General features: G+C 49.3%; 1 protein-coding gene across 1 annotated transcript; it reads left to right on the top strand.

Annotated features, from left to right (window-relative positions):
• The first annotated feature begins 11,314 nt into the window (after nt 1-11,314).
• On the top strand, nt 11,315-13,329 carry TOMM5 (translocase of outer mitochondrial membrane 5 homolog (yeast)). The gene is made up of 2 exons (XM_010566405.1): nt 11,315-11,485; nt 12,857-13,329. The coding sequence occupies exons 1-2, from the start codon at nt 11,365-11,367 to the stop codon at nt 12,889-12,891; spliced, it is 156 nt and encodes a 51-aa protein (XP_010564707.1). The 5' UTR covers nt 11,315-11,364; the 3' UTR covers nt 12,892-13,329.
• The last annotated feature ends 370 nt before the right edge of the window (nt 13,330-13,699 follow it).

The raw sequence follows: 13,699 nt of genomic DNA, 5'->3' as shown, positions 1-13,699 counted from the left end.
AGGAAGGAGCGGCAGAGACAACGTGCGATGAACTGACCCCAACCTCCATTCCCCGTCCCCCTGTGCTGCTGAGGGGGAGGAGGGGGAGAAATCGGGAGTGGGGTTGAGCCGGGAAGGAGGGAGGAGTGTTTGATTTTATTGGCAGCAAATTAAATTGATTTTGTTTTTTCCCCAGGGTGAGTCTGTCTTTTGCCCGTGACCATAAGTGGTGAGTGATCCCTCCCTGTCCTTGCTGTGACCCACAAGCGCTTCTTTATATTTTCTCCTCCTCATCCCACTGGGGCTGGGGTGGGAGGAATGAGTGAGCAGTTTCATGGTGCTTTGTTGCTGGCTAGGCTTAAACGACGACAGCCCCCTTTAAGTTCTGAAATGCTGCAGTAAGGTGTCCCCAGAGCCTTCTCTTCTCCAGGCTGAACAACCGCAACTCTCTCAGCCTCTCCTCATAGGAGAGGTGTTCCATCCCTCTGATCATTTTGGTGGCCCTCCTCCAGACCTGCTCGAACAGGTCCATGCCTTTCCTGTACTGGGGACCCCAGAGCTGGACACAGTACCCCAGACGGGGTCTCACCAGAGTGGAGTAGACAGGCAGAATCACCTCCCTTGACCTGCTGGCCATGCTTCTTTTTCTGCCGACCAGGATACTCTCTTAAAACACAACATGGCTTGTGCGACCAGAGGAAGACAGAGCAGCTCGGAAGACAAAAGAGATGAGAAAGATGTGGTGCAGAGGTGGTTGTCCTGGAGTCTATCCAGAGAAATAGCACGCATGAGGAAGGCATGTGTCTGTCCAAGCCTTCCTGTGTGCACCAACTTTCTTTCCCCAGTGGGAAGACCTGTCTGGCAGGCCAGGCTGTAGGTTGAGGTAGGGCATCTCTCTAAATCTCTCATGTAGAGTGCCTGCCTCTGTGTGCTTAAGAAGGGCATGTCCTGGCTGTTTACTACTCACCTTGATGCTCTTGCTAATAGCCAGCTTCTTAAGTGTGGACAGCAACCCAGGCCAAGAGACAGTGCTGAGAAGCTCTAAAGCCTGCTGCGCAGGCACCACTCACCAAGCTGCTCCTAAGGAAACACTTTCAGATCCCTTAGCAAGGAATAGACAAATGAACCCATGAAGCAGAAAAGCCCATATACATGAGAGCCAAACTACACACCCCCTGAAACTTCTTTCCTTCTTACATCTTTGACAATGTGTTTCAACAACAAAGAGCTCAAAATGGAACCCGCGATTTTTTTGTTTGTGCTAGAAGGCAAAAAGGAGAGAGTGTGACAAGAGAAATACTTCTGTTAATTATGTAAGTGACCAGAAAACGTTTCTCCTGACAGTTCAAATTCACCCAAATAGTGCAGACAGGTAGCATAATAATCTGCTATATGCTCTAATTCTACTTAGAGTAGCAATTGCTTCTTAAAGTGATACAGACAAATGATACAAATGATGTCTCCTTTCTGGTTCTCTTCATCATAAAGGTCAGTGCATTAAACCTTTTGAAGACATCAGAAACCATGTTCAACCACCTGGTGGATGGGCAGAACACACTGTGGTTATGTGTCATAGTTTGTGCGGAATGACATTTCCTGTTAGCTCCGTCTCTCCCTATCCCAGATCACAAGTAAGTGGATGGCAAGTCTGAAATACTTGCCTCTGGTGTTGCTTTTTAGCTTTTTTTTTCTTTTCTTCTGAATTTGCTTTTAGGCCTGGTTTCATCACTTGAGTGTACAAAGCAGCACAGAGGGTCAGGCAGCAGCTTGTGCAGCTCCACGAGTGTCAGGGCCATTTGTTGGCAGGACCACATTCTGCTCCTTCCAAGATTAAGGGGAAACAGCAGGAAAAGAAATCTTCCCTTGGAGTGCCAGGAGTGCCAGGGTACCCTGAGCCCTTTGTGCTGTAGTGCCAGACCACAGCAGAACAATAGGACTGGCTGAAAGGTGATAAAACAGACCTGGAGTGCTGGGGACATCCCTGGGATGCCTGAATTGAGAACTTGTGAGTGATTTTAAACTATCTGGCCTCACATGAGCTGACGGAGGCAGATTCCAGTATGACTGGTCAAATAACACTGCTTTCAGTATTGTCTCTCTCAGAGAAGAAAGATCACAGCTCGGGAATGGTAACTTTGGTGATGAAAATCTCATCTGCAGACACAAGAAGAGCCCTGAGCCACAGGAGATCCCCAGTGACACCCTCAGAGCCATGAGCCCCTGCCCAGTTCCTCCCAGTGCCAGGGGAGCTCAGCCCCATGGGCTGGTGGACACCCACCCTCTCCCGAGCTCCTCACAGACCCAGGGGTACAGGAGATAATACAGGGTGCAGAGGAAGAGCATTCCAGGGTTGCACTTAAGCATTCCGGGGTGGCTTATTACAGGATGCCCAGGGGAGGAATCAAATGTGGGGAAATGCAGGCATTGACATGGTTTGGGGAGAACAAACGTGGCAAAACAGAGGGATAAAAAGGGCTGGCAGCATATAAATGGTTTTCCAATCAGGATGTTTGTCTGGCTGTGCCCTGCTGGGTCAGCGCAGTCTGTCCTGCCACCTTACTCAACTCCACTTCTAGTGGTTTTCCTGAGGTACTCTCTACAGTGTGCATGCATGTCCTGGGTTTGGCTGGAATAAAGTTAATTTTCTTCTTAGTAGCTGGTACAGTGCTGTGGTTTGGATTTAGAATGAGAATAATATTGATAACACACACCCCAATGTTTTCAGTTGTTGCTAAGCAGTGTTTATACTAGAGTCAAGGACTTTTCAGCTTTTCATACTACCCTGCCGGCAGAGGCTGGGAGTGCACAAGAAACTGGGAGGGGACACAGCAAGGGCAGCTGACCCAAACAAGCCAAAGGGGTATTCCAAACCATATTATGTCATGCCCAGTATATAAACTGGAGGGAGTTGGCCTGGGGGCACCATGGCTCGGGGACTGGCTGGGCGCTGGGCAGCATGTGGTGAGCAATTGTATTGTGCATCACTTGTTTTGTATATTCTCTTCTTATTAGTAGTATTATTTTCCCTTCCTTTCCTGTCCTAGTAAACTGTCTTCATCTCAACCCACGAGTTTTACTTTTTTCCCCCTGATTCTCTCCCCCATCCCACTGAGTGGCAGGTGGGTGGAGTGAGCGAGCGGCTGCTGGCTGCTTAGCTGCTGGCTAGGGTTAAAGCATGAGAATGTGTTTTCATGGTGGTCTCAGGCCAGAAAGGGGAGCAGGCTGAGGCTGCTTGTTCTGTCTGCATTTGAGTGAGTGCTTAGGGTGTCCGTCTGTGTTGATGTATGTGGTCAGCTGTGTATATATGTGTACCTGTGTACTGTAAGGGTGTGCATGTGTGTGCAGGAGTCTGGTGAGCCAGTTCCAGCAGTCTGGCAGAAGCAGACAGGAGAGGCTGGAGCATTGCCACTAGTCCCCTCCATGCTGCAGCTCGAGGCTGCTGTGCCGGTCTCCTTCCAGCCCTGGGGAGCAACCACCACAGGTACAGCTTCAGGCTTTCACAGAAGAGCCAGAGGGAGCCTGAATATTGCATATGGAGGTGACAGAAGAAGCAGAAGAACCCCTTGTCTGGGAGGAGCAAACTGAGCTCTGCTGCCTGAGTGCTAAACTGTCTGCCAATGCAGGCAGTGAGGAAAGGGGTGGACTAAAGCCACATTGTCATACTGAGCTGCCATCACCTGGACAGGGCTGGCAGGCTGCTGGCCTGGGGATGCATGGTGGGATGGTGACCTCTGACAGCAGAGGAAATCCTATCACAGAAAATCACAGGCTGCTTTTCTGTGTCACAGTCTGGCCCATGAGGGGCTGAGACCCGGGTGTCCAGATATGTGGCGAGCATGCAAGGGTCCCAGAGCAGAGACCAGACCTGAGTAAGCACTGTCCTGCTGCTCCTTCTCTTCCTGCTACACATCAGGGACCGTCCTCCTGCCCCAGGTCCGCACCAAGCAAGATGTAGCTGGTGAGGCTCCTGGGAGATATGACCCAGAGCAAAGGGGATCAGGGAGCTGGGTAAAAGCACGATGCTGCCATGAAGTGGGAGACTTTGAGCCCAAGGTGCTCTAAGAACTCAGCCATTCGTATGGTTGGCACCAACTCTTCACACTCCATCTCTCTGGGCCCCGCTGTGCCTTTTCGCTGTGGCTTTTCACTCTGCCCACAGCAATGCAGAGGTGACGTAAGGGCATGAGTCTTCCTGCCCTGGAGTTGTTCTGCTGTGTTTTAGCAGTGCTATGTGGCTTTACATGGTTGGAGTGTCTGCTCTGCTGTGGTTTTGCCCCTTTGCTTCCCCTTTTGATTAGCCATCCAGTCGACAGCTCTGCTACAGCAGTGTTAGAAGGAGTAGATGCAGTTTCCATTTTGGAGTCTGTCATTCAATGAAGTTATCTGTGCCAGAGAGTCTTCCCCCTTGTACAGTTGCCAAGAGTCCTGCTGGAAAGGTGTGATTGGCACTACTGACTTTCCTGGCCTAAGTAGCTGCCATTAGCTGCAATCCATGCCAGAGCTTCTGGCTGGAATTAGTTGAAAGGAAAAGACTTCAGACCTGCTGTCTGAAGTCAGAGGCAGAGCTCTAACTCTATAGTCAGGTGCCTATCTCACAGACTTTTTCTCTCCAGTGAGATGGGGATGATATTACCTGCCTCAGAACTGAAGAGAGGGGATGAATGGACAGAAGACCACGCAATGTCTGGGTGTCTGTTACCATAGCCCTGAACAGTATGACTAATGAGTGAGCAATGGGCACTCATCTTGCTGTACAGCTGCCCCAGACACCATGTACAATAGCTGCATTTAGCTGTGCACCATTTGAGTAGACAAACTTGCTGGAAACCTGCAGAATCCTATATAACAGCCCTAGTCTTCTTTCCTGACCTTCACACCAGAGGCTGCATATCAGGCTGGAAAACACAGGAAATAAAGAAGAAAGCTGTTCACTAGTGAATGTCCCAAAAGAAAACAACCTGTGGACTGAAATGGCAGACCATGCTTCACAGGCAATACTGCCAGGGCAGTTCTGTTTGGGAGGGTCTGCCAGAGCATTCTCCTTTATGTGGGAGACCTGCCTTTCATTAAAAGAACCAGTCTAAGCCAGACTAACTGACACTCTTTGCCCCGGTAAAGCCTGGGTTAGATACCTGTATCTTCTCATGTGCTTGTACAGCACTGCCTGCAGTAGATGTGTGAGTCCTAGACTCAACATACATAGGTCTTTAGCCACATCTGGTTTTAGACCAGCTGAACTGAAAGCAGTGAGTATGAATGCTCCAGCTGCAAGGCACTGGGGAACCAATGCACTGAGCATCAGACTCCAGCAGCAAGGGCCACGCACACTATTTGTGCACCCATGCACTAGGAGAGATGGCATCACCCTGTACACCATGCCTGAGAAGCTGGAAGGCATCAGTGGGGTGGGTGGGAACTCTCCTTTCAGCTTGAATTGGCAGTCACTTTAATTTGCTTTTCAGGCTGGTTTAATGAAGCCCAGAAAATGTATCTTTGTACAGTCTGACCAACTGTGTGGAGCCCATAGAAAGAGACTACAGAATGGCAAGCTGAAATTTACTGGCCAGACAAAGACAAAGTCTTTTTTTTTGCACAAAGGCAAATGCTGCCATTAGTGTATATATCAATATTGATTCTTTTGAGGGGGTGAAAGGGTCAACGTGGTAGGTAGCACAAAGGCTCCAGCACTGTCTACTTTGCCTCCCCCTAGTGCTTCTGCAAGGCTTCCCCTGGGGCTCTAAAATGCCCTTGATATGCATCAGTGATAAATGTCCTGATCCAGCTCCAGAAGAGAAGGTTTCTGGCACTTCTCTGAATCTTACTGGTAGATGCTCAAGGGGCCAGGGCAGGCTGATGCTGCCTTGCCTAAAGGAAAGGCATGCTGTCCTTTCAGCTGGTCAGATCATCATCAGATGGATGAGCCATCTCCATGATGTGTTAGCAGCCATGGAGAAACACCCCATAACAGTGCATGGAGGGCCACTTCACAAAACATGTTCATTGAGGAGGATCAAGCCATCTTGGTAAGTTCCTTTCCCCCACAAACCTGCCTGAGGTCTCAAAAAGGGCAGTCAGGGCAGACTTAATTTCTGACCACTATTTCTTGCCTGCCCTCTGCAATAGCTGTGTCCTACCCCAGTGCCAGTGCCAGCACTTCACAGGAGAGGGAGAATCCCTGGGGCAAGAAGTCTGAGTTTTCACTAGCATGTCCTAGCTCAGGTCCCTGGGCAGTCCTGCCCAGCCAGCCCATCTTCTCTGCATTCCCACCCAGCATGCAGCCCTGCCACTTTCACCTGGAGTCTCCGTTCCTTGGCCTGTAGAGCTTGTTTGCACCCAGATCCTGCGGTTTTCTTGATAGCTTCCACCCACCCACCCACAGCAATGGCAAGAAGAAGCCAGAACCAAAACTCTCAGGCACAAACAAATCATCCAAATCCCAGGCACAAGGGAATGTTGCTTATTTATTGTGCATGCAGGGGGATGCCTGGACCTGGGTCTGCTCCTTGGTGATTTTGCCATTGGGGTAAAGAGGCAGCCAGACCATGGCTATCCCTGCTATAACCAGAGAACTGGTTTCCTTGCCAGAATGGTATGTAAACCAAGGCAAATTCATATTCTGTGTCACCTTGTCAATCTTTTCTCAGCAAGGCTAGAAAAAGCTGAACCTGTTTTTAAACAACATTGGGAAACGATAGGTAGCTGCCAAAGCCAACACACCTAGAAGACACATCTACGTGGTAATACCGGGAAGTTCAATCCATTCACCTGGGGGTTCTCAAGTCTGTTAGGGTGAACAATGTGCCTTCCCCTTCATCCTCCTGACCAGGACAGTAGGTTTGATATGCATCCTATGGGCCAAAACAACAGGTTTGGTTTAAGATTCTGCACTAGTAAAGGTGATCACACACGGGGCTGCTTGCCTACTCTCTCCATGCAGCACTGGTCACAACATTTGTGGACCTTGGTACTCCCTTTTCCTGTTTCTTGACCTTCCTTTTTGCAATCCTTGTACTTCCTTTGTCTGTCCCAGTCTCCTCCCAAGCAACAAGTGGCTGCTCACTATTTTTTACCCGTTGGTATCGTGGGGGTTTTTTTAACATCTGTGTCCAGTTTGGTATTTCTGATGCTGTTACCTAGGTAATCTTGGCATTATGTGCTGTTACTGACACAGTTACTGAGGAACTGCTGGTCTTGCCCCAGAAGGACCCCGGTGCTTCTCTCCAGATATCTCTGAAGTCTGGCCTTTCCTCACATCACTGCTCTATAACCACTTGGGAGATCCAGCTGTCCCTTGTGGCATTACCTGCAACTTTTGTCAGCTTTTCACACCATTACCTGCCATATGCAGCCATTCACATACCATGTCGTGCAGTTGTCCACGTTGTGTTCAGAGACCTTAACCTCAAGCCAGTGCCCAGTCAATGGCTAGTAATCTCTGCCTGTAGCTCCAGGAAATTAAAAGTCTCATGTAATTACAGGACTGAGTAAAACCAAGAACATGGTATGAGCTGTAAAAACTGCGCAATTTGGAGGTTTGAGGGAATTTTGGAAAATTGCCACAAACATTTCAAGGACAGCTCAGGAAGTTGTTCATGCTGCCATCAAAACCCAAAGCCAATGCCTTCTGTTCCTTGCCAGTCACTCCACACCTGACGTCTCCTGCCTATCCAATGTGGATTCTCCCAAAGGAAATGTTTCTTATCCCCCCTCTCACAAAATGACAAGGAGAATGGGGTGGCTCCAGTGAAACAACTTGGGGCAACAACTTGCCAGTCAGTGTCCTGGCAGAGTCCTCACTCACGTTGCTCCTTAACAGCATTTTTTTTTCCTTCTTCTTGCTCCAGTCTCTTTTCAATATTGTGTCATGTTTGATTCAGCTTTGCCCAAGTTCCTTTATCTTCTCCAGAGCAACGCTTGGGAAAACAGCATCACTTCTGCTTTTCAAATACAAACCAAGACTGGGAGGACCAACAGGCTTGAAATGTAGGATGAGACTCCTTGCTTTTCTGCCAAGATGGGATTGGGACCTGCCAATCTGTTTCTGCTACCAACGACCAGAGGAACCCACCAATCAGAATGAAACGTCGACTAAACGAGATTTCCTGGAAGCCACCAGAACAAAGCTAGTTTATATCAGCTGCAGATCTGGGCAGCTCTATTGTATTTTTCTGCAGGCCCTTGCTGTCAGGAAGGCAGTCTTACAACTTCTGTGACCAGAAGAGTTTGCCCCTTCATTTGCACTGGGGATTGAGATCGAATGTCCTGCAAATGTGCTGGGAGCAGGGTGGTTTGGGAACACTCCTCCTTGGCCATCCTCTCTAAAGTTAGGGAGGGCCTTTGAGGTAGCACAGAAAAGCAGAAAAGCTCCCCCAGCCAGTGGGAGATGCAATTAGCCTCATTAATCACTGGCATGATGAAAGCAGCTGCTCTGTAATTGGCTTTGCCTCAGGTCATAGACAGCTTAGCTGAGAGAAATCATTTTTTTTAAATTATCTGCCTACTGTGCATTGCCTGATCCCAAGGAGCATAGGCAGAGCAGGGTGGGCTGCACAACCCAGATGTCTTGTGAGGGTGGTGGGGAGAGCCACAAGACACTGCCTGCTTGCTTGGTCCTCTCCAGGCATCACTAGCACCTGTGTCCATCTCTGCCAGTATTCCTGGCATTTCAGGAGTGCGTCTGAAAGCACTGCTGGCTGCCTGCCACGGGCAGGAAACGTAGGGCTTGGCTGGCTGAAGCCTGTACGGTGCAGACGGAGCTCGAGGGTGAGGACTGAGGGCTGCATACACAGTTCTCTGGGTAAGCCTGGTCTCAGGCCTGAACCAGCTCCTAGCCCTAAAAAAGGGGAAAATTCAAGTCAGCATTCATAGTCATCCATTATCCTGAGTGAAACTCATCCACAGCTCAGCTGCCCATGACCTCCAACTCCTGAAGAGGGGGCTTTGTGGTTGGCAAGGGGCCTCTCCAAAGCCAGGATCACTGGCCGTCTCAGTCTCTTTGTACCTGTTAAATATTACTGGCCTCTGACAGTATCCCTGGACTTGTTTGGGAACAAGTCAAGTACAAGTTGCCTTTGTACAAGGCCCTGCACAATGGGTTCTGCGTTGGGGTGAAGGCTCCTGTGTACTAAACAAAGCAGCACAGATAAATCAGTAACAAACTGCAGATCAGCAGTGGTACCAAAGGCAATGGTGCGTAGTTTAGGAGACAGTGCATGATTCAGGAAAGCTAGCAGAGCCAGATGCACATTGATTCACAGTCACATGAATTCTTTACTGCAATTAGAGAAAAACAGGCATCTATTAAGTCCCATTGTGAATAGATTATCCAGAATGAAGGCACTCGGAAGAGTTCAGAGGGGCCAGCAAGGCAACCTCTGCTCCTGTCTGGTGCGGCTATAACCCTCTCTTCCCAGTGATCAAGCACACTGAGACTAGCTTGCTCTTCAGGACTACATTCTCATGCACACTCCACACACTAGTACCACACAGACTGGGAAGCCAGCAGGGTTTGCAGCACAGGATGTGATGGCACAGCCAGAGCTGCTGAGTTTGAGGCTGTTGTGCTGTTACATGCTTTGAAGCGTCATGAGACGTAATCTGCAAAAGCAGGCTCTGCTTCATCTGTGTCCATCTCCCCTAGACAGATCCATATGATGCGTTCCCATCCCCAAGACGCACATCTAGTAGCCATTGCTCAGACGTAACTCCAGCTCCTTGGGACCATCGTTAGTCACAGACCTTGTCCGTAACACCTTCCAAGCACTATTACTTGCAACAAAGTTGACAGGCATTGTACTGTTTCTCTGTGCCTTATTATGCAGGGCTGTTCTACATCTGCTCCCTACTATCTACCTTCTAAAGGAAGGCACTGGGCTGAGAGAGGTTCCTGGCACTCTGCATGACTCTCCTTCATGACAGCTACTCTTAACCAGAACTCCTGTTCCATGCACTCCTGCACAAAGGCTCCCTGACCCACGGGGCAACCAGAGCAGGCAGCTTCTAGGCTGCTCTGCTGTAGTCCTAACCCCAGAGTGAAGAGCTGCCTTCCAGCCCTGGAGGAGCAGCGGCTCAGGTGGCACAGCTCCCCAGCACAGACCCATCTCTGCCCTCTTCGCCATGAGAAACAGCACACTACTGTCTGCAACCCGGCAGGAGCAAAAGAGGCACACGCTGCTGTTGCTAGGACCAGATGATAGCCTATGTCCATAGATTTCATGTGGTTTGTTCAAACTTTTATGGTTTTAATATTTTGTACCTTCTATGAAAACTGGTTTGCTGCTAGGTGACTGTGCAAATGAGATTTGATAAATGATCCTATATTAACATTATGGTTGAAACAATAGACAAAGGGTAACCAGGGAGATAACTACAAAGTCTAGTCAAGTGATTAACTAGTAATTATTCATAAGTTTTGCAGTTCTTTGCTCTTATGACTAGATGTTCCTGTACGCTAGATGAGAACAATGTTGAAACTGACCACATGTGATTGAAGCTGTGTTAAGCTTCAAGATCAAAGAACAAGGACAAGAATAAAGACTTCAAGGACAGCCAGCAAGAACTTCAATGGGTCGGTGGTCACAAAAGCAGCCCTTCCACTCAAATGGATCCTTTATTGTGCATGATCGGATGTAGGCAGTACTATGACAATCAGTTGCAATCATTTTTATGTATATGTATACTGATCTGATTAATATGCAATTAGTTATTCTATGTAACCTGTTTGTGCTAAAGCTGCGGTATGCACGCTAGATGGAATTATCCCCCGTGCACCCAGCACTGCAATAAAGAATGCCTGCTTTCTAAAACTCCAAAACGAGTCTTAGAGAGTTTCTTCGACCGGCTTTTCGGTATCACAGAGAAACTCTGTCTGCGGGGACCCCGCCCTGAGCTCCCCACCCCCGGTCAGACCCGGTCAGCGGGGCACAAGCCGGTGCAACCACGGCCAGCAACCCTCGGAAAAGGCAGGCTGCAAACCCCAGGCCCCCTTGCCACAGCTCTGCCCTCCAGGAGGAGGGAAGGCGGCTCGGGGTAAGCCGCAGTCCAAATCGCGGGCCACGTTTCTGAGAGCCTGCCTCGCCCCACCGGCGCCGCAGGCCCCACCGGCGCCGCAGGCCCCACCGCAGCGAACCTCCCTGCGCCTGCAAGGCCGATGGAGCGCTCCCAATTTCCATCCCACCCAACTCATTCCAGACCGGCACCGGGGCGGACCCCGCCTCCCCACTGCAGGCCGCGGTTCCGCCGCCCCTCCTTGCTCATGCGCGGCCGCCGTAGACCCCGCCCGCCTTCCCCCGTCACGTGACGCGGCCTCCCCTCCCGCCGCCACGTGTGTCCCTCCTCGGCAGCCGTAGCAGCTCCGGTGCGGCCTTTCCGCGGGCGGCCGGCGGCATGTTCCGCATCGAGGGCCTGGGGCCCAAGATGGACCCAGAGGAACTGAAGCGGAAGATGCGCCGCGACGTCCTCACCTCTGTCCGCAACTTCCTCATCTACGTCGCGCTGCTGCGGATCAGTAAGTGTTCGGAGCGAAGCGGGCCGTCCGGTGCTGGCCCGGGGCCTGCGCCCGCCCACCGGGAAGGCCCGGCCGGGGGTCGCCGGTTGGCGTTTCTTAGGGATGTCTTTGCTTCAGTCACGGCAGCCTGGTGACTGTCCGTGGGGCTGTGGGGGAGAGTCTCCTCTGATCGGCGCTGGGCTTCGTGTCCCCCGGTGGCCGAACGCGGTCCCCGGGGGGAGCGGGTGAGGTTCGGCATCCCAGCGGGGCTTCCAGAGCGCCGGGGGGGGGCCTGAGGCGGCTGAAGTGCTGGCTTTGGGCGAGCAACGGTGTTCCCGGAATCCGGAATAAAACTCCTCAACAGCAATGAGAACTTAAGAAGCAGGCAGTTCGTTTATTGCAGCGCTGGGGACACGGGGGTCGCTCCTCCAAAAGCGTGTCCAACTTAGTATCAAAATCCATCAGTTTTTATAGACTTTTTCTGTCAGGTCATTGTTACATAAGCTCTTTACACAAAAATGCATACTATGCTCGCTCTTAAACTTAACTTTTATAAGGATTGGTCCTTTGATTATATAACCTTATCAGTAGTCTTATTTAAAAAACAATCATTGGTCAGTTACACTTAGCTCTACTGACTGGGATCTTCGATACTCAAATTAAGATGGGAAGGGTAAGGGGGCTTCCAAGCAGCAAACTGGTGTCCATGACGGTTTCCTTAGTTTCTTGAAACAAAACATAGAAAAACCAGTAACTTCCTGGAGAGGTTTCTATGGTTAGCTATTTCAAACTTTAACAATGTTAAGGTTCCTATAGTCACACATAACACAGTTCCTAAAGTTTCTATGGCTACATTTCAAACTTAACAATCCTATACATTATGCTATCTTACTTCTTAATCAAACCTAACTCTTCTATGTGATTAAATTCTGATTTCTTTACCAGAATATTTTCAACAACAGTGCTTCTGTACTTTTCTAGCGCATGAAAGAAAAAGGGCCGTGCTGTCTGTCTCATAGGCAGTGCTTTAGTGCGTTGCATCAGAGGCTTGCATCTTTCCTTTCAGGATGCCCTTCTGTTTAGCCAACAAAAAGTGACGTTTGGGTGATTCTTCCCCACCACCACCACCACCCGGTGGTATCGAGAACACGCCCAAGCCTCTGACCTGCAGCACAAGCAGGCGTACCTGATTCCCCCCTTGAATCGTGCTGTCTCACCTGTTAAAGCAATCATGCAGGGAGAGAAGGGACCGTGTGGGAGGCGGACGGTGGTATCTCACCCAGAGTCTGAATGTTTTAGATGCCACATAAATGTGCTGCAGTTTCATCACAGACTCACTGCAGACTTCTTGTTGTCTTCAGTCACATTCATGCTGCTTCATTTTCTTTTCAGCTCCTTTCATCCTGAAGAAGTTGGACAGTATATGAACACTCAAGAAGGCTCATTATATGAAAACATAAAATGGACTGTAGCTGCTTTCTTCTGTTTGTTAAGTAAACGTTGTGCCAGAGGCAGACATCCAATACTAAATGGTTCTAAAATGTTTCACTTAAGCGTATCTGACCTGAGAATGATAGCCTAGTTGTGATTATGGGGAAGATGTCTGTTGTTCCTGCGGGTGAATTCTGGTCACAGAATACTCCCTAGTATCATCAAGCAATGACTTGTGGTGGAATATTTCTTGTACTGTTTAAAAAAAAGTCTATCTCCATTTTGTATGAAGTGTTAAGTGCTAGCAAGTTGCTTTGTTATGCAGCTACCTCTAAACCGCCACGCGCTATGGCTGTCAACCTTACTGAACCTGTCTGTATGAAAAATGAAATCTTTAAGGAATCCAGTTCACAAGCAGTTTGATTTCAAATAAATGGAAGAGCAGTTGTGTCAATTCTGGTAGTGATTTTTTAATAATCATCGCTTAAACTAGAGGTCATCTGGTATTTTCCTGGCTCTTGTCTTACGCTTGCTCTCTCCTCCACCTTTAAAGTCATCTTATATTGAGGAAAAGCAAAGGAGAGTGAAAAAGACAAGGCAATGATGTGTTTTTCAGATTGCTAAATGTATAGCAAGTCAGCTGAGAAACATGAACATGTAGTCAAGACTCAGAGAAGTGAAGGGGGGAAGGGCAGCTCAGCTTTATCCAGCAGGCCTGTGCCACTTTCCCCTTCAACTGGAACCTCCTGGATCTTGAATTTACGCAAAGTAAAGCAGGAACAATGCCGTATTTCTTCTCTGAGC

Source organism: Haliaeetus leucocephalus, unplaced genomic scaffold (genome assembly GCF_000737465.1).
Source record: "Haliaeetus leucocephalus isolate CR32 unplaced genomic scaffold, Haliaeetus_leucocephalus-4.0 Scaffold210, whole genome shotgun sequence".
Taxonomy (NCBI): domain Eukaryota; kingdom Metazoa; phylum Chordata; class Aves; order Accipitriformes; family Accipitridae; genus Haliaeetus; species Haliaeetus leucocephalus.
The sequence above is the reverse complement of the archived record's forward strand: the minus strand, read 5'-3'. Positions and strand labels throughout refer to the sequence as shown.

Excerpts from the sequence above, each read along its gene's own strand:
- TOMM5 (XM_010566405.1), top strand. The coding sequence starts at position 11,365 with ATGTTCCGCATCGAGGGCCTGGGGCCCAAGATGGACCCAGAGGAACTG. Across the intron at positions 11,486-12,856 it reads CGTCGCGCTGCTGCGGATCA|CTCCTTTCATCCTGAAGAAG; the intron begins GTAAGTGTTCGG and ends TTTTCTTTTCAG.